We start from the raw sequence: 26,051 nt of genomic DNA on the forward strand, positions 1-26,051 counted from the left end.
CAAATGTCAATTTTTGTATTCATTTTAAAAATAATATTTAAATATGTATTTTGAATAAAAAATGAATATATTTGCCTTATTTGTGATGATATTTATGTTTATATTTTTATTTTTTACCCTAATTATCTACAAATTTAAAATTGGCTAAAACCATTGTCATCTGAAATAAATAAAGAAAAAATATTTAATTATTTAAAAGAAAAAAAAATCTTTAAAATTTTTCACAATTGAAATGTCTGAAACCGCTTGTAAAGTTGAAACTTATTGCATTATTAAGTTTTATTAAAATCATTAAATGTATTTCTATCATATCATTTTTATCTAATATCTAATATCATTTAATAATATCATTAAATATAATTTTTAAACATTTTCTATTTCCAAATATATATAAACAAGTTATTATTTTAAATACAAGATGTCGCCACGATTAACATTTGTAAATTAGTAGATATTTTAATTACTAGATGGAGCCATGAGTATCTCCGCCTGCACCGCCTGTTTATTTTGAAAACCGAAATAAGATTTTATTCATAACCGTCTGCGAATTTACACGTCAAACTTTAACATGTGCATGGTCAAAGCCGTTGCCACCCAGAGAAAATTATAATCGCATCAATACGGGTAGAAATAGTCATTTAATAACTGTCAATGATTAAGTGAAAAACATATCGATTAAACTAAAAGGTGATATCGTAATCGACCCCTTTTAATTCATACACGTGTTCAATATACAAAGGTTTAACTTATTTACACATATCTGACCAAGCAATCGTAGGTCAGTGGTTATGATATCCAACTACTGACCCACGAGTGCTTTTTTGATTGGCATGAGTTCGATCCTCAGTCTGAATTATAATTTAATAAATAATAAAACATAATTAAATATTAAAATAGATTTAAAATTATTTTTATTTCTAAAATTTCCACATAGATGGCGTCACCAGCATCAAACATCTATAATGTGCAAAAATTAGTAATTATTTTAATCACTAGATGGAGCCACGAGTATCTCCGCCTGCACCGCCTGTTTATTTTGAAAACCGAAACTAGAATGTGTTGCCATCTTTTAATAACAAATCTAAATTAATGAGTGTTGCCAACGCTAAGAAATAATAATGAAATCAAAACTAAAACTAAAATAAGAAATTCAAGCGGACAGAAATAAGAAATTATCTAGTGTTGCCACCGGAAGTCAACAATTTTGGAAACCGAAACCAAAACTAAAACCAGTGTTGCCACCGGAAGTTAATAATTTTGGAAACCGAAACCAAAACTAAAGCAGGAGGGAAACAACTCAACTCAGCAGCAGGAGTAAAAACAACTCAACTCAACTCGACCGCCTGCGCCTGTACCGCCTGCACCGCCGTTTATCGTGGAAACGGCTTTTTTATTCTACTTTTAGCCAATATCATTGAGAAACTGAATATATTAAATAAGAAACTTCAAGGAACAAATAAAACTCTTGTTGATGCAAAAGCGAAGATATTTGGCTTCATTACCCTTATTGAGTTATGTCTGAAATATATAAACAACAAAAACTTGGAACAGTTGGCCACAAAAATGTGCAGTAAATGATATCGCTTTACTTATTATTGTCTATCATCTGAAAATTCTATCGGCTGATTTAAAAGAAAGATATTCTGATTTAAAACAAATTTATTTTCCAACATGGATTTTGCAGTCCATGTAAGTGGATTTGTCTGATATATCAAATATATCAAGAAAAACTTGCAGAAATGCAAAATGATGAGTCAGTTAAAACTTTATTTAATATGAAAGGAGTGATGGCATGGCTTCGTGAGAAAAAAGAAAGCAAATACCCAAATTCAATCAAATGTGCAAGAAAACTATTGTTACCGATTCCATCTTCATATTTAGCTGAATGTGGATTTAGTGCTGTAAATGATTTTATTGGTAAAAAAAAGAAATCGTCTGGATATAACACAACGGGAAGACTTGAGACTGAAGCTAAACAAATTGGAACTTACGATAAAATCTACGTGCAGCAAGCATCAAGGGCAAGAATCTCACTAAATTAAATTATTATAGAAAAATCTTTATTAAAATTATTTCGAATTTGAATTTTTGTTTTTCATTATGTGTTCTGAAAATTTATTTACTTTGTTTCGCTAACAATTTCCTAAGTTTCTTAAGTGAACAATTCGATTTTTTAATATTAAAAATTATGTATATGTTACATAGGGGGGCATAAGAATTTTAGAAAGGCTTAGGTGAGGCATGGTACAAAAAAGGTTGGGAAACACTGCTCTAGTGCCACCTAGTAGCAAAAATAAGCATCAGATGATGGTCGTACACGGGGAAATGGCGGGATCCGTATTGAAATCAGGGGAAAAATTTCTTCGCCCGCGATTTTCATGTGACCCGTAGTGGGGGACGAAACAGATACCCCGCTCAAATCGCGGGAGCCGTACGCGGAGGGTTAATAAAGAATAATTAAGGATTGATAAACTGTTAAATCGGCGTGGTTAGGAGTAAGGTCAAACCATTCATCCATCGTTCTCCTCAAAGGTGTAATCGAATAATTGCGAACATAAACGCTGAAGTATTTCCTCGCCGAGTAACATTGCAGATATACAATAAATGATTGTTACAATGTCCTCCATCCCATTTTTAAGGTTGCACCCGAAATCGGTATGATCCTGCACTTTTAGACATTTAGAATATTTAATTTTGACGTTCTGATTAAATCATGTTACTAAAATAATTTGCTAATTTCAGTTTCTCTTACTCAAGGTGTTTCATTAACACATGCTGTATAGCATTTTATAGTTTTCTCAAAAAAATATCTTGTTCATTAAGGCGACATGTTTGTTTGAATTTTCTTCGAATAGATTTTTAATGAAGGTCTTGCATGAACCATCTGTGCTTCTTTTCACATATTACACTGTATATTTAATTTTCAAGTTATTATGAGTCATAAAATACATAATTCTTGGTATGTGTTTTTCGATTTATCTATTCAAGATTGTCATCATGGTAACATTATTTTTTTTTACCTACACAATTAAAAATTAAACAATTTGATCCGAATTTAAATCTCTGTCGAACCTGAATTAATTTCTTAACCTGAACTAATGAGTGAAACTGGCCATCGAAAACTTAATTTTAATCAAAAAGCGTGATTCTCTTTTGTTCTGCCTTTTACCTGAGTTTTTGGAAATTGAATTTTCTGAGCCATAACGACAGAGGACGTTGAATCCGGCTATCCGAGCTAAAATCTCGGTGGAACCTGAATTAATATCTTAACCCTGAACTAATGATCAAAATTGGCCATCGAAAACTTTAAACTTAAATATTATCAAAAAGCGTAATTCTCTTTTGATATGACTTTTACCTGAGAGATCGGAAATTGAATTTTCTGAGCCATAACGACAGAGGACGTTGAATCCGGCTATCCGAGCTCAAATCTCGGTGGAACCTGAATTAATATCTTAACCCTGAACTAATGATCAAAATTGGCCATCGAAAACTTTAAACTTAAATATTATCAAAAAGCGTAATTCTCTTTTGATATGACTTTTACCTGAGAGATCGGAAATTGAATTTTCTGAGCCATAACGACAGAGGACGTTGAATCCGGCTATTCGAGCTCAAATCTCGGTGGAACCTGAATTAATATCTTAACCCTGAACTAATGATCAAAATTGGCCATCGAAAACTTTAAACTTAAATATTATCAAAAAGCGTAATTCTCTTTTGATATGACTTTTACCTGAGAGATCGGAAATTGAATTTTCTGAGCCATAACGACAGAGGACGTTGAATCCGGCTATCCGAACTCAAATCTCGGTGGAACTTGAATTAATATCTTAACCCTGAACTAATGATCAAAATTGGCCATCGAAAACTTTAAACTTAAATATTATCAAAAAGCGTAATTCTCTTTTGATATGACTTTTACCTGAGAGGTTGGAAATTGAATTTTCTGAGCCATAACGACAGAGGACGTTGAATCCGGCGATCCGAGCTCAAATCTTGGTGGAACCTGAATTAATATCTTAACCCTGAACTAATGATCGAAATTGGCCATCGAAAACTTTAAACTTGATTTTTATCAAAAATTATTATCAAGTTAATCTAGAGCAGAGGTCGCCAAAGTGGTCTATATAGACCCCCAGGGGTCTATTTAACATAAGCGGGGGTCGATCTGAGCCAGGGGGTCGAATGGGGGTCGATCCGAACCGGAAGGGTCGATTGGTCGAGGGATTATCGGTATTTTTCAGATATGTGACAATTAGAAATAAAAGAAGAAGACTTGGAAATATATACAGGTAATCTTTAAAAATTGAGCGACGATTTTAAACTGCGTTTTGTTGATTTGGAAAACATTGACATCCCTGATTGGATTATTGTGCCATTTTCTGCTCATTGAAAACGTGAACATCAACCTGCAAGATGAGCTTGCTGAATTATTATGGGGATTTGAAGCAAAGACGCTTTTTAAAAATTTAACAATAAGCAAATTTTGGACAAATATAAATATAATGCAAAAATATGTTGTTGTTGTTGTTAATTTACGTCGCACTAGAGCTGCACAATGGGCTATTGGCGACGGTCTGGGAAACATCCCGGAGGATGATCCGAAGACATGCCATCACAATTTTGATCCTCTGCGGAGGGGATAGCACCCCAACTTCGGTAGCCCGACGACCTGCGCGCGAAATCGAGCACTTTACGGTAGCACAGTTTAACGAGGACCCATACCGCACACCCTCGGTCCCTACGCAGACTGATCCAAGTGGTCACCCACCCGCACACTGACCGCAGCCAGTGATGCTTGACTTCGGTGATCTGCTGGGAACCGCGTCTTATCGATCAGTCCACTGCGGGACTGAAAAATATGTAAGACTTTACGAAATAGCTCAGCCATTTATGATAGCATTTTCAAGTTCCTATATGGTTGAAGCCGGTTTCAGTCACGTAAATTCAATCTTAACTAAGAACAGAAATAAATTAAATGTGGAGTTTCGAGGGGATTTAAGATTAAAATTGACCAATTTTGAACCCAATGTAACAAACCTTGCAGAAAAAAAAACACCAGGCACACCCATGTCACTGATTAAGAAGCAATAAACCCGTAGTTACTTTACTTATTATTTCTACTTACTTATAATTACTTATTATTTCATAAATATTAAGGTATTTATATTTCAACATTAATATATTTTTCATAAAACTATTGTTACACTATGTACTATTACTTTAATAAATGTTCAAAATCATAAAATAAATGTACAAACACAGTATCTAATAGAGCTTTATTTTAATTAACAGAAAATTACTTTTATGGGGGTCGATGGAGATTTCGAAAAATTATGTAGGGGTCGATGATCAAAAAAGTTTGGCATCCCCTGATCTAGAGAGATCATTTAACAAGTCAAAAGGAGGTAGTTTAATGTGTCTCACATTGAATTTTTGAAAAATATCGTAATTTTAAATACTTTTTCGAGAATTTACTTTCCCTTTTGAAATAACCATGTATACACCGTTGAAAGAAAAATAGGAAAATATCTCTTCAGAAATGAGATTTGCACTTTTGAAATTAATTTTTTTTTTTTTTTTTTTTTGAAAAAAGAGTTTTCTAAAACATCTATTGCCACGGTTTAGTACAGTTATTATTTTCACGACACATTTTGCTAAATATTCAAAATAAATAAATGAGTAAAAAGAAAGTTTTGCTTCTTATCTATATATATAAAAATCTCTTGTCACAGTTTTAGTGGTTAAACTCCTCCTAAACGGCTCGACCGATTTTGATGAAATTTTATATGTATATTCAGTAGGTCTGAGAATAGGTTTATAACTAATTTTTTTCATTTTTTGGACAAATTTAACGTATATTTTAAATATATCTTTATTTAAACGATTCCAAACTAGACATAGAAACATAATTAATCAAAAGTAACATTCACGCACGTTGCAACAAGTCATATTAAACTGTAATACTTATGCTCGCCCTTAAAAGAAGAGCATCAAATATATTTGCAAGTATGTGAATAAAGGCAGTATATAATATGGCAGTATTTCGAGTTGAAAATACTAATGTGACTGCTCTTCCAGTGAATAACAACGACGAAATAACGCTGTACCAAATCGGCCGGTACATCAGCTCCAATGAAGCTGTTTAGCGTAACTTTGGATTCCCAATTCATGATCCAACCGTTAGTCATTTAGCCGTCCATCTTGAAAACGGTCAGAGCGTATATTTCACGAACGAGACAGCGATTCGCGATTGCAACGAACTATAGGGGGCGTTGTTGTATGAGACGCATACCTGCGATTTCTATATGAACCGTCATTCAGTTACTCTGGAGACGTCTTTAATGTAGCACGTAGCATTGCAACGTTCCTTCGTTATTGTGGCTAATTAAATTTAAAAAAGAAAAATGCTTGATATTCTTTCTTATGCAAACGAAAACAAAATGGTATTTCTTTTTTTTAGAGAAGGAACATCCAAAACACATCGGAAAAATATTTGTACATTAACAGAAAAAAATATGTATATTCTTATAAGAGTTAAAACCTAATGCCCGAGAAATAGTTTTACTAAATTTAATGATATAACATGAAAGGCCCATTTAAACTTTACATTCTATAGTTTTAAGAATCATATTACTTCAAAAATTAAAATGAACAAAAAGTATACATAAACCTCATAATTTTATGAAATTTAATTTTGTAAACAAAGTTTTTTGACAACAATTTTTATCAAAAAATTTCAAGTTTCAATAAAAATCATTATTTAGAAAGTAAGAAACGTAAAATAAAGAATGCTGACGAAACAAAAACAAAAAAACAATTCTTTTTTGTCGCCATTTTTAGTGCTACAAAAATTGGTCTTTGGGATTTGCCAAAAACAAAACAAGATGCAATTGTATTTTTTTAGGAGGGAAATATTTTACCGAAAAAACGAAAATGTACCAATTCCCACATCATAAAACTTTATCTTGGTAAACGTACGTTTTGGAAATGTTATTTCATTTGGAATCTTATTTATCATGGCGATATGATTGTTTTGAATCTATGCTAAACTCTATATCAGCTCATTTTCCACCGAAATCCGATTGACTATTTTGATTTTAAATAGTGTTTTATTTTATGAATTGTCGCAAAAAGTTTAAGTGTAGATTAGCGGCACTTAAAAACCGCCAAATCTGTATCGGCGGTGGCGTTAATACGTAAGTACCGAATTTTTATTCCATACTTTTCTGAATCATATTACTTCAAACATTGGAATGTACAAGAAGTATACATAAACACATAATGTTATACCATTTAATTTTTCAAAAAAAGTATTTTGAGAACAATTTTTATCAAAAAATTATAAACGGAAAATAAAGAATTCTTAGGATAAAAAAATGATTTCAAGAATTCTTTACATTGAAATAAAAACTTTCATATTGTTTCTTTTTTTATTATTCTCATAGTTCTTAATCAGACGTAAAAAACCATTCTGTAGAGAACCGTCATCAAATGAAAAAAAAATATTTACAGGCAAATTTTTTATTGTAAAAATCATTGCACTTACCTGATTTATAATTCCCGGAGAATTCCAAAATGATAAGTTCCTTGTTTGAAAACTTTATTCTCCAATAATAGATACATAGTTTATCCCTTCATTACTTTTATATAACATACTACACAGCAAAATTTTATTTAGATATGAATTTTAATATGTAGCTAAAAACAGAATAGCTGAATTCTAGTTGAACTTATTCTTTCAAAACTAAAAAATACTTACCAAGAAAGCGATTAAAATTAATTAAGAATCAGCACAAATGGCACTATTTCAAGTAACTTGGATAATTTTTTATTGTTGTTTTCCGAATTATATGGATACAGAAATATATACTATTCTATAACGAAGAAGAATATGTTATAACTATTACAATTCTGTATGTTCTGAATTCATATTTATTCACTGGAATGAGGAAAGCAATGTTGACTTCACTTTAATTCGTAATGAATTGAAGACAGAAGAAATGCATTTTACCTTAATACACACATCTGTAACAGTATCCGAAATCGGAAGTCATCAGTTGCAAGTTTGTTGATAATAGAAATTAAAAATTATTGAGGAATTTTTCTTCAAATGTTTGGCGTGTTCTGTTCCTGAAAGATTTACTAATATTCTGGAGATTTTTTTCAAGTTCTTCGGCCTTTTTCTTAGGGAAATTTTGTTTCTTATTTGCTGCTAAAAAATGGCGTCTGATTCTGTCAATGATTTCGATGGAACTAAATGAAAACGTGATAAATTAATGTCTGATATTTACAGGCTCCCGCTAGACGGCGTACTCGAGCGTTGCGATCGCGAAGTGACCGAGCTATAAATCCACCAAAAACTACACTGACCGAATTTTTCTGAATTGTGTAATCGTGCGGATGCTTTTGGTGCCTTTGCATGGACATTACTCTACTCAGAAGTACCATACTATTTCACATGGGCTCAAACAAAAAAATGGACACCCCGCAATCAAGGCACACCGGTTGATGCATGTCCCGGTTTATTCAAATCAAACGCCTTGGGGAGAGTACAGTCAACCCAAGGCAGATTGAGTGCTTTTATTGTCGACTGTTGTTGGTCAATGTCACGGGCTAATTGTCAATTCAAGATATACGTAAAGTCGATGGACATCAGCATCCATCGTATAAAGATGCATGCCTTGCACTCGGCTTGCTGGAAGACGACAACCAGTGGGAATGTATGCTTGCTAAGACTGTACCGCAAAACAAATTCGTCTACTATTTGCTATAGTATTAACTACATATCCTCCTGTCCGTATAGAAACGTTATGGGATAATCACAAAGATTCGATGACTGATGATATATGGTATCAACATCGCACACGTTGCAACGATCTAACGATATCATTCAGCGATGCTATGTACAATGAAGCACTGATTGCTATTGAGGATCTTTGCATTATTATTGCCAACGTGCCACTCAGTCATTTCGGTATGCCTTCACCAAATCGAAGTGCATCTGATTTATTAAACAATGACATGAGAACTTCAATACAATACGATAGAAATGACAACGATTGTTACTCGCAATGTTTCACTAATGAATGAGGAACAAAGGAACATTTATGACCGCATTACGCTTGCAGTTTCGGCAGGACAAGGAGGATTTTTTTTTTGGATGCACCAGGTGGAACTGGCAAAACACTTATTATATCGCTAATTCTCGCTGAAATACGATCAAATAATGGCATCGCGTTGGCCATTTCATCATCTGGCATTGTGGCAACTTTATTGGATGTAGGCAGAACAGCTCATTCAGTATTTTAGCTGCCACTAAATATTTAAAACAATCCAGATGCAGTGTGCAACTTAAAAAAGCAATTGTCTATGGCCACAGTGTTGAAACACTGTAAAATTATCATCTGGGATCTATCACTATGGCACACAAACATTCGCTTGAGGCGTTGAACAGGACATTGAAAGATATAAAAAACAATGAAAAATTATTTGGCGGCTCTCTCTGTTACTCCTTCCAGGTGATTTCAGACAAACACTTCCCGTCATTCCGCGTTCAACGTACGCTGATGAGATCAATGCTTGTCTGAAATCATCTCCACTGTGACGTAATGTTAAAAAAGTTCAACTAAAAGTAAATATGCGCGTCCAAATGCTTCAAAATCTATCTGCTCAAACATTCTCAAAACAATTGTTAGATATCTGTGGTGGAAAGGATGAGACTGAATGCATAAAATTACCGGACGATTTCTGCACAATCATTGATTCACAAGATGCTCTCATTAACCTAATATTTCTCGATGTACACACACAATACATTCATCATGAGTGGCTGGCAGAAAGGGCGATTTCAGCAGAAAATGTGAACGTCAACGAAGTGAATCTCTGAAGATACAACAGTTATTGCCAGGTAACTTGGTGACATATATATATATATATATATATATATATATATATATATATATATATATATATATATATATATTCGTTGATGCAGTTCGCGATCACATTGAAGCTGCAAATTTTCCAACAGTTTTAAACTAATTGGATTTACCAGGCATACCACCGCATAAGTTAGTACTCAAAGTTGAATCTCCGGTTATTGAGCTTCGTAATTTGAACCCACTATGGCTGTGCAACGACACGCGATTAGTCATTAAAAAATTAATGAACAACGCTATCGAAGTTATTATTTTAAGTGACAAATTCCGGGGTGAAAGTATATTACTTCCACGAATCCCTACTATACCCACAGATGTGCCAATTCAATTTAAACGCATTAAGTTCCCCATTACATTGGCCCTATCAATGACACGGCCAAACAATGTCCGTTTCTGTCTTAGGTTTGAGCCCACCATGTTTTTCTAACGAACATACGTGGCATGCTCTCGAGTGGTCAAACCATCCAGTTTATTTGTGTTAGCTAAAGATGGAATGACAAAAAATATTGTACACTCCATTCAAGGGCGCCGGCAGAATAATATAAAAGGGGGTGCAACAAACTACCCCCTAACAAACTACCTCTAACACGCTACCCCCCCCCCGAAAAAAAATTAAAATATTCTGCTATTACATTTTGTTTTGTTATTACATATTACTTTCATCTGTCAATTTTTTCAGGATACATTTCTTCATTGTTAGCAAGATATTTAAAAAAAAAAAGTACGAATTTCTTGTACTTGCAAATTTTGCAAACTGTATCGATGAAGAAGCTGTATCGATGGCGCTGGCATAGCTACTGACTTTGAAACACAAATAACTACAAACAGTAGTTTCGTATACTAACGTGTTTGTCCACGCTTAACATTGGTCTTTATGGTGTTGATGAAGTTTTACAGTTGTGAGAAGTCAGTTTGTGTTATACACCTTTGCAAACTAAATAACTAATAGAAAATATAATATTATTTATATTTTATTAAATGAAATTTAAAAATATAGCTTAGATGTCTGCCACGTTTGTGCATACTCAGTGTGCATAAGAAAAGAATCAAAGATGACTCAAAATTCATTGAAAAAGTTATAAACAGATTTGGACAGCAAGAAAGCCGATTACAATTCTCTTTTGATTAAATAATTTTTAAATTGTTATGCATCAATAATTACTTAATTATTTGTTTTTCAATAAAAATATTTGTTTAATAAAAAAAATTTATTAAAAATTTTTTCTGTATCTCTTCAATTGTTTAAAAAAAAAGCCTGGGGGGGGTGCAAGTGCACCCCCTTGCACCCCGCTGCCGGCGCCCTTGTCTCCATTGCACTAAAAGATTAATATTGTTGACTAATATTTTCGGAATTCGTTGTATATATAATTTATAAAAAAAAGTTACAATAAATTAAAAAAAAACTATTATTTGGTGTATTGTTATTTTCACATTCCGTCATCGTTCACAGCGCTCCATGCCTCTTCCACTCATATACCACATACGCACACACTTACAATAAATAAGATATATTTTCATACTCTAGAAATAAGAAATAATTCATATGGCAAAACAACGTTTGCCGGGTCAGCTAGTATTCAAATAAAATAAAACGAAGGCACGTGTAAAAAGAGGAATTTTGTCGCTAAACTCCTGCAAACGCCAGTCAATCAATATACGTGCCATCTCTCTTGCTGCATGCAGTGACGCCATTTTCGGCCAATAGCGTTGTCCGGGTCATTTAGCATTTAAACGCTCGTCTTTATTTACATCGCACTAGAGCAGTACGATTGTCACTGATAAGTATTATGCTATTTTTGGATAAAATATTTAATACGATGAAGCTTAAGGAACATTCGTTTTATTTTTTCTCCTTAACAATTTTTGTTAACTGTTAAATTCGTATATCTAATTTTATCACAAGTTTATTTTATTTTAATTCATTTAAATAAATTTGTTATCTGCTTTTCTTCTTTCATCTTAAAATCATTTAAAATTGCATTTTTTCAGAGGCATAGACGCAATTTAAGGAGTAATTTTTATCTTAGGATAATTATTCTTCATTTTGAATTGCATCTTTCGCCGCAAGGAGTGCTTCCGGATGAGTATCTTTACGTTTTTTCATCAAAATATTTTTTACTATTTTTTTTCTAATTATATTATGTTTCTATATATGTATGGTATAATTGATGTAAAAATATTGATTGGTAATATAAAACATTTTTTCAGCGTCATGATATCATAATAACGATATATTTATCTATACATATATTGAAATATCGTTATTATATCATGATACTAAAAAAATACTGATTTTCCATTACTTAATATTTTGGTCTAGTGTGCCATAGGTAATTTTTGACTCGAAAATTGTATTATTTTGAACTTTACGTTTTCTGAAAAGCTATTTCTAAAGGATTTATTATTTTAACGATAATTTCTTTTATTTAAAGTGATAAATAATATTAAATAAGCACCTGATTTTTGAACCAAATATTTTTTTTATTTATTACGTACTATATTGTTGTTGCCATGCAATTTGTTCTTTTTTACGAAAATAATTAAACTGCTAATTTTGATTTTTTTTGTTAAAATAATTGATTGTATCCTAGAGCTAATGAGTTTTAAAGTGTTTACGTGTTTGTTAAGTTTCATAGTCTAATGCGTTATTAGTAATTAGTACATATTGTTGCAATGATTTTACAAAAAATTTAAGCATTAATATGCAATTGTATTTATCCTGGATTTAATAATAGATAAGCTTTAAGAAACTGCTATTTTTCGTGACATATTTTTTCTTATATTTCGATCATTTTTATTATATCTTTTGAATATCACGTCTTATAACTACTTAAATTTTATTCATTTTTTGGTTATTATTGTGCACGTCTATGTTAATTTGTACTATAAGTATAATTTTTCCCGAATGGTGATATTGTAATCATTGAGAAAACATAATCTCTTAGTAATTCTTAATTGCATTCTAAACTTGAGCATTTTGGTTACAGAATGTGTTATTTTGGTTTAATGCTATGCCTACACTAAAAGTATAGTTATTAATATTTATTTTTATGCATATTTATCATGAGACTTATTATGTAATGTACATAAAAGTTTTTTTATAGAAATCTTGTTAATTTTTTGTTTATTTATAGTTGTCGATGCTTATAATCCCGACCAAAACTTGACGACTGTATTAGAATCAACTCCAAAATATTCGTTTGGTAACAAACCTTAAGATACTAAACCGGAGAATATGCCTGGTGAGTTGTTGTGTCCGGTGAATTAGTAACATTTTATTTCTTCAGATTAGTAATATTTTTTTTATTTCAATTGGATGTTAATGTTGTACTAGAGCAGTTGCCATACAACCTATGAAGCTTTTGTTTTATGGTACTGTTTTTAAATCCCTTTGTGAGCTACCAACAGAAAAAGTTACCAACCTTTTTTAAAAATATTATTACCTATTAGCGTTTATTACCTAATGACCTTCATTATTACCTACTAAAGTTTATTACCTATTAACCCCTTGGGGACGGGTAATTCAGAAAAGCATTCGTACAAAATCAGAATCAAGTTGTAATTAAATAAAAAACGGTAACTTAAATGTTTTCGTTTCTAATTTGACAGACTTATTTTGCTGTTACTTCAATTATTGTTAGTTTAATCATATATATAATCAATTTTAATTCAAAGTAAATCTAAATAGTTTTATTTTGAACAAAGTAATGGTGAATTAAATAAATCAAACAATTATAACTCCGCCCACAAATAAACTGCTAAAGAAATACTTTGATTACCAGTTTTATCTTTTTACCCTGATTGTTGCGGTTTTATGCTGTCACGTATTTGTGACAGTCGGCGCGAAAGGGTTAACTTACATTTCTATTAAATATGAAATCAATTTTCATTTAACTACATCAAAAAAAAGAAAAAAAAGGAACATAAGAAAGAAATTGAAGTGTATTTAACACGTTGAACGCCACGCTAATTTTACATTTCTTGCCAATCTGTCCACGGTAAATAACTACAAACTAAATTTGCAATTATTAGACAGATTTTGCTATTTTTTAGAAGGTTTATCATGACATATCTGATAAAAGTGGTGGATTATATAAGCCTACGAATTATGTAGAAATAGTGGTGGATAAAAATCTGCTAAATTGAATTTATTAAACCAAGAATCACAATAATTAAGTAAATTTTCTGCAATTCCATAAAAGAGTGTAAATTTTATAGTTCTATATCATGTTATACGCTGTCAGCCAGCTGTTTTTCGCGGCCTATGTGAAAGGTCAGTGTCAGTAAGCGGTGGCAGACGCAGCCTAAATGTAATTTCAGTGTCAGCCACCGGTGGTTGACACTGCCTAAATGTAATTTCAGTCTTAGCCACCGGTGGTTGACGCTGCCTATAAATGGAAAGTCTAGTGTCAGCCACCGATGGTTGACGCGGTTCTCAACCTGTTAACCATAGTATTGACACAATCTTCCGAAAATGTCTCCACGAATTCAACAAGCTTGTTTATATCTCAAAAGACAAAAAATTCAATTGTGACTATCTCCGTGTCTTCTTCGTCTGCTGTATAAATAGTTTTGGTTGCACAGTCACATTTTTCTTAGAATATTTAGATAATTTGGGGTTGAAATCTAAAATCTTCAAAATATACTCTGAGTATAGGCAGGGTGCAAACTGTGCCGCTCATAGTTTAGTCAAAAATACCTAAAAAGTCTGACGCTTTTCAAGAATTGTAGGGATTAGGACAGTATGAAGATGAGTGATTTTTTTTCCAAATATGCTAATTATCTCTGTAACATTTATTAACAAACACATCTTTAACGCCTTACTTTGGAGTGAAGTTTATTACGAGCTCCTGTCTTAACTTGATGTATGGATTAAGATATTATACTTAATAGTAAAAATTAAAATATCTTTATTCTTTCTTATTCATCGCCAGGCCAATACGACCCAGAAAAGTCGGTTTATTTTTTATCACCTAAACATAGTTCTGGACAGAGGCCCAACAAAGATTCAAAGCCTGACAACAATCCTGGTATGTTACAAATTTTTTCATTTAAATCTTATTGCATTCATTAGTTTGTTTCGTAAATTTATTTTATTGCACGCAGTTTAACTCTTGTTTTTTTTTTCAATAAATATATTTTTAATTTTATATTGAGCAATAGCTTTGGTGGGTAATAATACATAACGTCTCCTTATCCTTTGTCTTTTTTAGCGAGAAACTCTTACTTTAAAACCTTTAAATTCGTGTATTTTCTGTTACAAAAACTTGGGGTGTTTTTGAGGTTTATTAGAAGTTGACATAAAAATCAACCTTAAAGGAATCAACCTCTCAAGGTTGATGAAGTTGTTTTATTCACACTTTAGGTTGTTTTGAGGTTGATAAAAATCTGACTTAGAGCATGCAGTTATTATTTTTTCATATCATGTGATCTACAATACCGAGACTTCTTTGTTAGAAATGACACTGTAAGATGTAATCACAAGACCGGATGAAGATGTATTAATATCTCAAAATGTTTCTTAAATTTAATGGGAATTCGGTTTCATAAAGATATTTTGCTGCACAGTATTGACTCATTTTATAAACAAAGATTACATTTCTATTTAATTAATGATAATATCTACGTGAAGCGCTTAGTTTATTTTGTGAAAGATATTATTTAATGTTCTCATCTGCTAGAAAGGCTAGTCTGCAATTAAAATATATTTCTTTTAAAGTTTAGTTTTGAGATTCCTTTAATTTTATTAAGCTATAATTTTTAGATGTTTATATATATATATATATATATATATATATATATATATATATATATATATATATATATATATATATATATATATTCTCTTTTCATTATTTTGTAATTTTTTCCATGTTTTCTTTACATTTTGAACTTATTCAATGAGCTGAGCTCTATATATACTTGCAGATTATGCACAGTAAATAAAACTTATTAGTTTTCTTAATTTTCTGCATTTTTCTCTTTATCCTTTTTGTATTTATTTAGTGTGCTATATATGTAAGGTATGGTATATGTAAGGTATGGTATATATATATATATATATATATGTATGGTATATGTACAGTCCGCAAAAAAAAAACGAATCACCCTGAATAACTTTCGTTCTAATGATCGGATTTTCACGAACTAAGTGTCAATCTTAATGGTTCCTGGGGGTGACCTCAAATATGCTAATTAATTAGTTCTAACTATTAATTAAGTTACGAAATCAGACACAAAAACGTACTTTCTCTGAATAAACATATATTTTTTTTTACATATTTGGAATCTAGACACTTGAATTAGGGGGGGTAGACAAAATTTTAAAAAAATTGGGTGGTAAATTGGGCAGCAATAAAGGTTTATATATTTGGCGATAGTCCAGAAAACCGCCAAAAAAAGTCGCCTGTGCAAATTAATATTTTATGATAACCCATTGACTAATTCAAAAGAGGAATGCTTCATTTTACTAGGTTGCTAGGCAACCACGCTCTGACTGTAAAAAAAATTGAAATAATGTTTGTGATTGCTGGGAGAGGTTTAATTAATTGTTAACAGTAAATATCTCGAAGTTTCTAGGCAATAGACAATTTTTAAGCTGATTTCTGTCCAAAAAGCAAAAAAAAAAAAAAAAAAAAAAAAAAATATTTAAATCCCCTTTGAAAAGAAAATTTGTATCGATTTATAAATTATTTATGATTTTCTAAGTTTTTAGAATTTAAATACATGAACTTTTTATCTGATATTATATAGATTATGCTGTTTTTGCTATATTTATTCGAGGATTTCATACTAAAATTAAATTAACATAACTTATTATAGCTATATAAAAAATTTTAGGGATAATTCACAAGGTTTTATATAGTTTACGAGATTTCTTTTTTCTATAACTCAAGGAATTTCTGAATGTTTAGTGCCATTATGAAAACATTGAAATATGTTATGTTTAAGAATAAGATATTGAAATAATATGTTGCACATTGTATGATTCATCGTTTAAAAAATCGCTTCATTCTGCTAGATATTTAGGTTACATGGTTTTCTTTGGATAAAAATGATTAGCAAATAGCATCCTCATGTTTCGTTACATTGTGAAACTTACGTTCGCAAATTGACCATAAAATGTCGCACAGCATATTCTTCAATTAAGATACGCTACATTTATCACCAAATACGGCTACTATGATTAATTTGTTTTCTTATATATATCTGATACTTTCTTTTTAAACAGAGCTCGTAAGATCTTTAAGATACTGAGATGGGGGCACGAAAACTTAAAAGATAAAATATTTAATTTCATTAACTCAAAATATCTGGTCTCAAAATTTTAACTTTTAAGTTAAATATAACTTTTACAATATGGATTCTCTTACGTTTTTAAAGACCACATAAATCCTGTTAAAATATTAAAATGCATATGTTTACTTTAACGAGTGTAAAATCCTTATCAAAATAATGATCAAGACCCAAATGTAAAACAGTATAATTGACGATAAAAACTCAACTGGCTTCAAAACATATGAAGAGGGAAACAAAAGTCAACATGTTTCGAGCGTTCAAATATAATCGCCCATTCTCAAGACTTGTCAGGCTTGAATTACTTGTGCCTTTTATTATTGGACGCTCAAAACATGTCTATTTTTATTATCATCCATTATTTTTTTAAATCATTGACGTTATTATATTTTCGATTCAGTTTCTTGGGATTATCCATTTAGTTACACAACATATTAAATTATTTCACTCTATATTAAAATAAGTTTTACATAAGTTATAGGCACAGGTTCTTAGATTGAAAAAATAATAATTCACTACTTTGTAAAAAAAATCAATGCAGTAATTAATTTTTTTTTTTTTTTTTTTTTTTTTTTGCTACAAGCCTTAACATTTTAATTTAAGGACATCAAAAAATTCCGTTTACAATTGGAATTTATATTATTTATTATCTTCATAAATATAGTGATTAGTTATTACATCATACCTTAGACACCTTACTAAACTATGTTTACTGACTAAATATAATAATAAGAGCTTGAATGGAAAATTTCTTTGCAGGCTTTTGCGCCAATAATTAGCTAAATTTTTATATTATTGCGGTCTTTAATGTCCTGACGGGAACTGGTAGGAAAAATCCATTTAAGGACAATCATCCAGGTAAAAAATGGGTGAAGCTTTTTTTAAGGTGACATCCAACGATAACTCAGGGCAATGCGAAGATAATTTCAAAAAGCAAAACTTCCCTTAGAGAATAATATTCGAAATACTGATTTTAAGAACTTTAGAAGAATCTTTAAGAGGGAAGTAGCCCTGGCATCCTTTTAGAAAGTGATTGCATTTGCAATGCGGACGAAGCAAGAGTTGAATACTGCCCTTAAACGGGAAAAATTTTTGTCCCTAAAAATTATAAGGATTTATATTCCAAAGTACCCAGGAAAGAAAAGGTACCTGCCTTGGTAGTTTTTCCTTACTGAAGAATTCTTTGAGATATTACAGAATCAGTCCCTGTTATATATTTCATTGGAAAAAGCGATTCATGAACTGAAACGATGATCGCAGCAACATTTTACAAATAATTATATTGCAAATGTTTCTACCCATGGCTAATTAAAAATGCTATCAAATTCCCTATTTTGCTTGTTCTGGATAGGTATAAATCTCATATCAATTTGAAACTGAGCAAGTTTTGTTCATCAAAACAAATTTTCTGGTTTACTTTTCTACCTAATTCATTGAAATCTCCCGTTAGATCTTGAAAACAAAAGAATCGTAAAACAATATGTCGAGAAAATTTTACATCCATTTTTAAATAAGATTTTGAGGCATCAACTGATGAAGTTAAAATGCTTTTATGAAATGTGATATTATTCCATTCGATGTAGAAAACGTTGAACAAATGCATGCAAAACAAACACCAAGAGTTAATGAGCAAGACAGCTTATCAACAAAACACATGCTTTGAGAGTAACGATGCACTATTTCTTCAGAAGCTTGAGATGGAAATCTCAGAAGTTATGTTGCAAATTTTTAAAGGAACACTGACAGAAAAGTTTAATCTCCCAAATATCCAATAGCCTGTGCTTTTCTCAATATTGAAGAATTTATTTCAAAAAGAACATTTGGTTAATCAAATTTTGGCACTGAAGCTGATACAACTAACATTGATAATGAAAGTATCTTGAAAACTGATTTTGAGATAAGTCCTCTTGAGGCATTGTTAGTTGCAAAAACAATCGGTTCCATAAGTAAATGGTAAGTACTGCTGATGACTCACTAGATATAAGTCAATGAGAGATGGATTTTACTCAAACTTCGAAACTCCTTTTTCTCATTTATTATCCAGTGAGGAATTATAGAAATGGTACTGGAAAATCAAAAGAAATTTCAAAGATACATTTACATTTGCCAAAAATTTGGAAAAAAGAGGAAGGTTAAATCAAAAGAAAAATAAATAAATTACTTTTTTGCATTAATTTCAGAAAAAGAACGAAAATTTAAAGAGGTTGAAAGAGCTGAAAAAAAGTTAAAGCAGAAAGTATGACGAAGAGAAAAAAAGTACTTAAGATGAAAAAGAAGTTCAAAAAATATGGGGAAAAGAGTAAACAAAAAACTGATCTAATTATAATAATAATAGTAAAAGCATCATCGGATTACACAATAATAAACATTCATAATTTAGAATTGACTATTAAACTGTGTGGGAAAAAAATTAAATTTTTTTTTTAAATTATGTGTTCAAACATATTTTACTTTCCATTCCATGACTGAAAAAAAAGTAACATTTTCCACTTTAACTGTGGTTATATGTTGCAATTCCAAGAAAAAGCTCGTTTTTAGACATTTGTGTGGCCTTTTATGGATTCCTAACGAGCATCAAACATTCTCAAAATTAAGTGTTCATTCACTTGAAAATTTAGCGATTATTCACTGGTAAGAACTGTTCCTTCACTTGGTTATCTTACTACTTATTATTTAAACCACCAAAAGCTTAAAACAATATTATGTAAGTTATCTAATTTTTTTACATAATTTACATTTAATAACAAATTTAGAAATTTTTATAATTTTTTTTTAAGGCAAGCAAGCTGTTCCTTCATTGGTTAGTTTACCCTATAAGATGTTGAGAAATTTGTGATGTTGTGAGAGATGCTGAAAAATTTTGACTACGTATTTTTATTAATATTTATGAAATATATAATCAAGAAATTGATAAATATATTACTTCAAATCTATGCGTAGGTATGTATATTATTGAAATTGTATCAGTTATTGAAAAACAAAATAAAAAAAAAATCACATTAAATTAGCACGATCTGGTGTATAATCAATCATATTCTATCAGAAGCACGCTTTTATAAAACTAGACATTCGTTTAATAAAGTGTTTTTTATTCAAATTTCTTTACTAAATAGAAAAATAAAATATTAAACGACTAAAAAAGAAATATCCTAATTTATAGTTTGAAAAAAATAAAAATAAAAAGATTAGCAAACGATTATTAGCGAAAAAAATATGAATTAAATTTTACGCTACGCGCGCGAAGTCAAGTTCCTCGCAAGTTTATCACATTTTAATATTAATCGCCCCATTTAATTATTTCTTTACTGTCGCCAAGTTATTTTTTTAAAAATAATTAGTTTTAATTTTTTTCAGCTTCTAATTAATAAAAACAGTTGAAACTTTAGATTTTTCTATTGAAAAATATGTAGATTAATATTGTATAAAAAATTCATACCTTATAATTCAAAATTTTTTCATCCTCAATTTAATTAAATAATAAAAAATAATTAATAATTATTAAAAATTATTTTTTTCATGAAATTATCTTTGGGTAATCGAGTTTTATGAGTGGGTGCAATTTTCTTTGAATTTCTTTAACAGTTTTAAAAATATGACTAAAAACGTAAAAAGTGAAATTAACATTAAGGGGTACGAACTTTGGATCGCTCTCCTGACCAAACTATGGGGACCATATTTCCCAGATTGCGGCTACCCCCTATATTTTGAAGGTCAGGAATCCAAATATGTAAAAAAAAATATATGTTTATTCAGAGAAAGTACGTTTTTGTGTCTGATTTCGTAACTTAATTAATAGTTAGAACTAATTAATTAGCATATTTGAGGTCACCCCCAGAAACCATTAAGATTGACACATTGTTCGTGAAAATCCAATCATTAGAACGAAAGTTATTCAGGGTGATTCGTTTTTTTTTTTTTTGCGGACTGTACAATGTAAATAGCTAATATACTTTTTTAAAAGCCAATAAGAACATTGATAGAATTCTTCTACATAAGTACAATACTATGTCTTTGATGATAAAATACTATGTCTTTGATGATAATATACTATGTCTTTGTGCTAGAACATTGTGTTCATTGGCAAGCGAGTGCAGCGAGCCATGGTTCACGGCGTGAACCACATAGGATTGCGTAGCAATTCTCGGGGGTTGGCGAGCTTTAGCAAGCAGGGGGCGGAGCCTCCTAGTATTAAAATAATAATTTCATATTTATTAAAAATAGTTGAGCATGGAGTGCATTATGATTGAAAAAGCTGGCGATCAGATGATGACTGGCAGATTTTTTAAATATAGATATATATAGATTAGATTTTTATATATATATATAAAATATTTTATATATATATATATATATATATAAATATATATATATATATATATATATATATATATATATATATATATATATATATATATATATATATATATATATATATATATATATATATATATATATATATATATATATAATATATATATATATGTATGGTATATGTAGCTATATGTTGCTATATATGTATGGTATATGTGAACATAAATTAAAGCTTTATTAGCTAGCTTTTATACAATAAATATAAGAATTGATTAATATTCAAATTGAATAGTATTATGAATCTCCTTATGCACTTAGAAATTAAATTCTCTTACTTTAATTTATTAAGTATGATTGCAGAACCATTCAGCTCAGTTTGAATTTATTATATGAGAATTTAAAATGTATATAAATATTATTATAAAATTTGGTTTGCTTATTTGAAAAAGGATTTTATGGTATCTTAGCTGAAAATATTATTTTATAAAGGAATCTGATTTCCTTGTTGATTTTTTGCTCAATTGGGAATTATGTATCAATATTTAAAACATTTAAGAAACAAAAGAAAATATTAAAAATAAGTTATAAGTAGGTAGAATAATGCAGATCTTTTAGTTTTATTTTATAAAAATAGATAGCGCCACTAATAAAAATTTTAAATTTAAAACCTATTATTTTAATTTTAGTAATCCACAAGAAATAAATAAAATATTAATTTAATTCGATAAACATTATTTTAATTCAATAAACATCAAGTTAAAACTATTGAGTTTTCATTTCATAGAGGGATAATCATAAATTTAGCAAAAAAAGCATTTCCTGTAAAATTTAAATACAATTTTTTCTTAAAATAACTAAACTACTTACTTACCAACAAGCAAATCTTACTCCTTGGGGTTTCGAAGTTCTAGAAATCCATTTCGTATCTGTAAGTACCCCAAATTCCTTTACCCACTTGTTTCAATCTTCTAAATTTAGAACATTACTTCTATGGGTAATAATATTTGATGAAATAGCTTCTATTTCACTTTTAAGTGAAGAAGGCAGTTTCTCAGGCGAAAAACTGACATTTCAAGTTTGAAAAACGAAGCTGGAGTACAGAAATCGCTCAATGCTGAAAATAAGAAGCATGGCAGAATGAAATAGCAATACGACACAGAAGGCGTCACCAGGAAATCCAATCAGCGCTCTCAAAATCTCTTAGGGATACTATAGATGTAAAGAGAGTTTACATGCGCCCGGACAGCTATTGTGAGAATTCTCGATAAGACTCATGAAAATAGTGCAAGGAGTTAATGAACACATCATATCTGCCAACTACAATTTTCTAAAATTCTGAAGATTTATTAGGAAGTTGCAGAATAAATTAAACAATGCAGTAGTTAAGAATAAAATTTAAAAAAATCTTGGCAAACTTTATTTCCTATCTTAATTATTTTATTTTAAAACAAAACACAATATAAATGTAAACTCAATTAGAAAAGCAATATATTCTTACCGTCATTGTTTAATCTAAGCAAATCGATAATCCTTAGGTAAAATACAAGTTAAGAACACATATTTGTAAGTAATAATATAAATAAATGATAATTTTAAAAGTTTGAATGTTATATCGAATAATATTTAATCTTATATAATATTATCTCTAATATTCGAAGATAGGAGGTTAGCGTGCTGACATGAAACTAAGTTTTTATTTAATAATATTAACACTAAGAAATTTTAGCGATTAAATTGTAATTATCAGATGCATTACAATAGTAATTGAGAATCATCAGTTTATTGAATGCAAAGTTTAATCTGAAATATTGTTAATATTGAGAGTGAGTCTTATGAAAAATATTATATTTTCAAATATTTCAGCTCCTGGTTATTATGATCTAGCCCATAACGATCGACAAGATACGAAGCCAGGCCACACATTCGGACATAGGCGTTCACCTCCAAGAATTGATGCAACCCCCGGTACAGCTGAAGATTTATTTCCTATTAAAAAATCTTTTTTATCACAACTTCATGTTACACAAGCACTTTTCATTAAACAAAATTCTTAATTAAGAATCATTTTTGGCCAAATTTTTTTATTCTCAAATTAACATTTTTCATTTAAAAGTTATAGTATAGTACACCAAGTATAGAACACCAAGTATAAATGAGAATAATACTGTGGCATCATGCTTATATCATTCCTGGCTGACGCTGCCTATACATAATATTTAGTTCTTCTAAAAAAGCCTATACTCCGTTGCAAGTTAAAAAAAGACTACTGCGGTCTAGGACTTAAGTAATCATACATGACTGCATATAGTTCTGTTTTATTTTGTTAAAAAACTATACAGCTGTGCTCAAAAACGATAGAAATGCTTTAAAAAGTAAAACCAGAGCCGGATTATACCTATCGTAGGCCCTACGCATAGCCGTTTTTGGGCCGTCCCCTCCTTCCCCCACTCCTCCCCTCTTTTCAATATATATGCTAAAATTTTCTTGCATATTTTTTTCACATTTTTATTAATATGGATTTTAATTTACAAATTTGTTTATCAAACACGCATCGCTCGCACTTATGTCTATTGAATACGGCATTTTGCGTAGTTTGGAATTCGACAGCATAATACAAGATTTCGTTGAATCCAAAAATCGCAAAAAAGTAATATTTTAGATCATAAGATTCTGCAAAATAATTTATTAGCGAAAAATATTATATTTTTATTTGTATCTTCATAATTTTGTGCAAAATACACTTGTTGTTTTCAAAGCTAAATTATTTTTGTCAACAAATTTTTTTCTCCCAAGTTTTTCGTAGGCCCTAGGCACGTGCCTAGTGTGCCTATAGGTTAATCCGGCCCTGAGTAAAACACATCAGATAATTCATCCCATCTATTAATCACAGAATTATTATAAAAAGAGAAATAGGTTATAATTTAGTGTTAATACAGAAATCATAGACGTCTCATATAAAAGTTGGCACTTCTTATACTGACACGCCCTTTAGCAAATCAAGTGCGAGAAAAAAAAATTACTTTTGTTTTGCTCTAGAAGAAAATCGTCTACAAGAAACAATATTTAATATTTTTTCAGTTTTGTTAAATGAGAGTTGGCGATGTTGATATACGTTTGAGCTGGGAGATTAGCATCAATTTGGCACGCACTTATATACAAACAGGATTTCTCAATCGAAATAATGGTAATATATTTTTTTATTAACTTGCAACACAGTATAGTTGGAAATTTTTGCTGAAGAATTTATACGCAGATTTAACCAATACAGCTTTGGGAATGAAGTAACCGGAAAAACTGGCAATTAAATAGGTAAATTGGATGCTTCTCTTTATGATCAGATTTTTTTTGAGGTAGCAAAGCAAAACATTTAGTTAGTTTGCTTTAGTTAATTTGATTAAAAATTATTTTGCCCCCTCTGCTTTTTTTCCCATTTTATTACCATTCATATAAATCAGACTGTTGAAACCAGGAAGCAATCCACCAGAAGCTGCGGACAGCCACGGGAAAGGTGGATCCACAGCCGTGCACACATATGGCCATTTTTTTTTCTATATTAATGTTTGTGCCGTTCAAATACAAGACTATATGCCTAGTCATGTATCTAGTACCTAGTCGTCTATCATCCTGTTTCATGTCATATTCTAGGTCATGTATAATACACCTAGTCATCTTATCTTTTTAAGTCCGTTATGTTATGAGAAATCTTTTAAAAAGTGGGCGTAATCATCCTTATTCTATAAGATTTACTGTTTATTTCGCTATCAATTTATTAAAAATTTAACGGAAAGCGGAGCAGTTAGCATCCCTGATAATATACCCAACATATTTTTGCACTGATACTCACTAACATTCTCCCTGACACGAATTAATCACTTACCAATGTCTTGCTTATTAATCATTTACTTGTATCGCTTTATGTCATTATCTTTTAAAATCCATTACTTATGCAAACTTTCACATCTCAAAACTTTTACTTTTAAATTTAATGTGTTTATAGCGCCTGGACACTATGATCCCGATCAAGCTTTAAAGAAAGTGGAAAGTTCAAAACCCAGTTACAGTTATTCATTTGGAGAGAAGCATCACGTGATGGTTGACAGACCGGGTGATCAAAACGTCTAATGAACGAACACAAAATATTACTATGTTAGAATAGAAGCATTTTGCATTACCATTATATTGGATTTACAGTATATTCAGGGGTTGGACAAAATTGTGGAAACATACTAGCTTAATGAAAACTTTTAACTCTACATTACCTCTACTCTAACTCCATACTAACTCTTGGAAATAACTTTCGTTTAGAAGTAAATGTTTTGGAAACTTTAACATGGCAAAGCTCTTGGCACAGTTTGCTTTAACACGTTCACGCCGGGGTGACCCACCGGTGGGTCACGCTATATTGTCTCATCTTGGCAGCGCGCCGGAGTAAAAACTGCTAACAATAAATTTCATTTTTTAGTTTCTTTTCTTGGAATAATAAAAATCCATAACTACCAA

General features: G+C 30.5%; 1 protein-coding gene across 1 annotated transcript in view; it reads left to right on the top strand.

Moving 5' to 3' along the window:
* The first annotated feature begins 11,769 nt into the window (after positions 1-11,769).
* The window catches only part of LOC147803424 (uncharacterized), a 40,146-nt gene continuing 25,864 nt past the window's right edge, over positions 11,770-26,051 (top strand). The window contains exons 1-4 of the mRNA XM_087151101.1: positions 11,770-12,028; positions 13,079-13,186; positions 14,879-14,974; positions 23,415-23,516. Coding sequence (XP_087007227.1) covers positions 13,180-13,186; positions 14,879-14,974; positions 23,415-23,516 — 205 coding nt within the window. The 5' untranslated portion in view covers positions 11,770-12,028; positions 13,079-13,179. The remainder of the gene's footprint in view (positions 12,029-13,078; positions 13,187-14,878; positions 14,975-23,414; positions 23,517-26,051) is intronic.

Source organism: Parasteatoda tepidariorum, chromosome 9 (genome assembly GCF_982258835.1).
Source record: "Parasteatoda tepidariorum strain Cologne lab strain chromosome 9, Ptep-v5.0, whole genome shotgun sequence".
NCBI classification, from domain to species: Eukaryota; Metazoa; Arthropoda; class Arachnida; order Araneae; family Theridiidae; genus Parasteatoda; species Parasteatoda tepidariorum.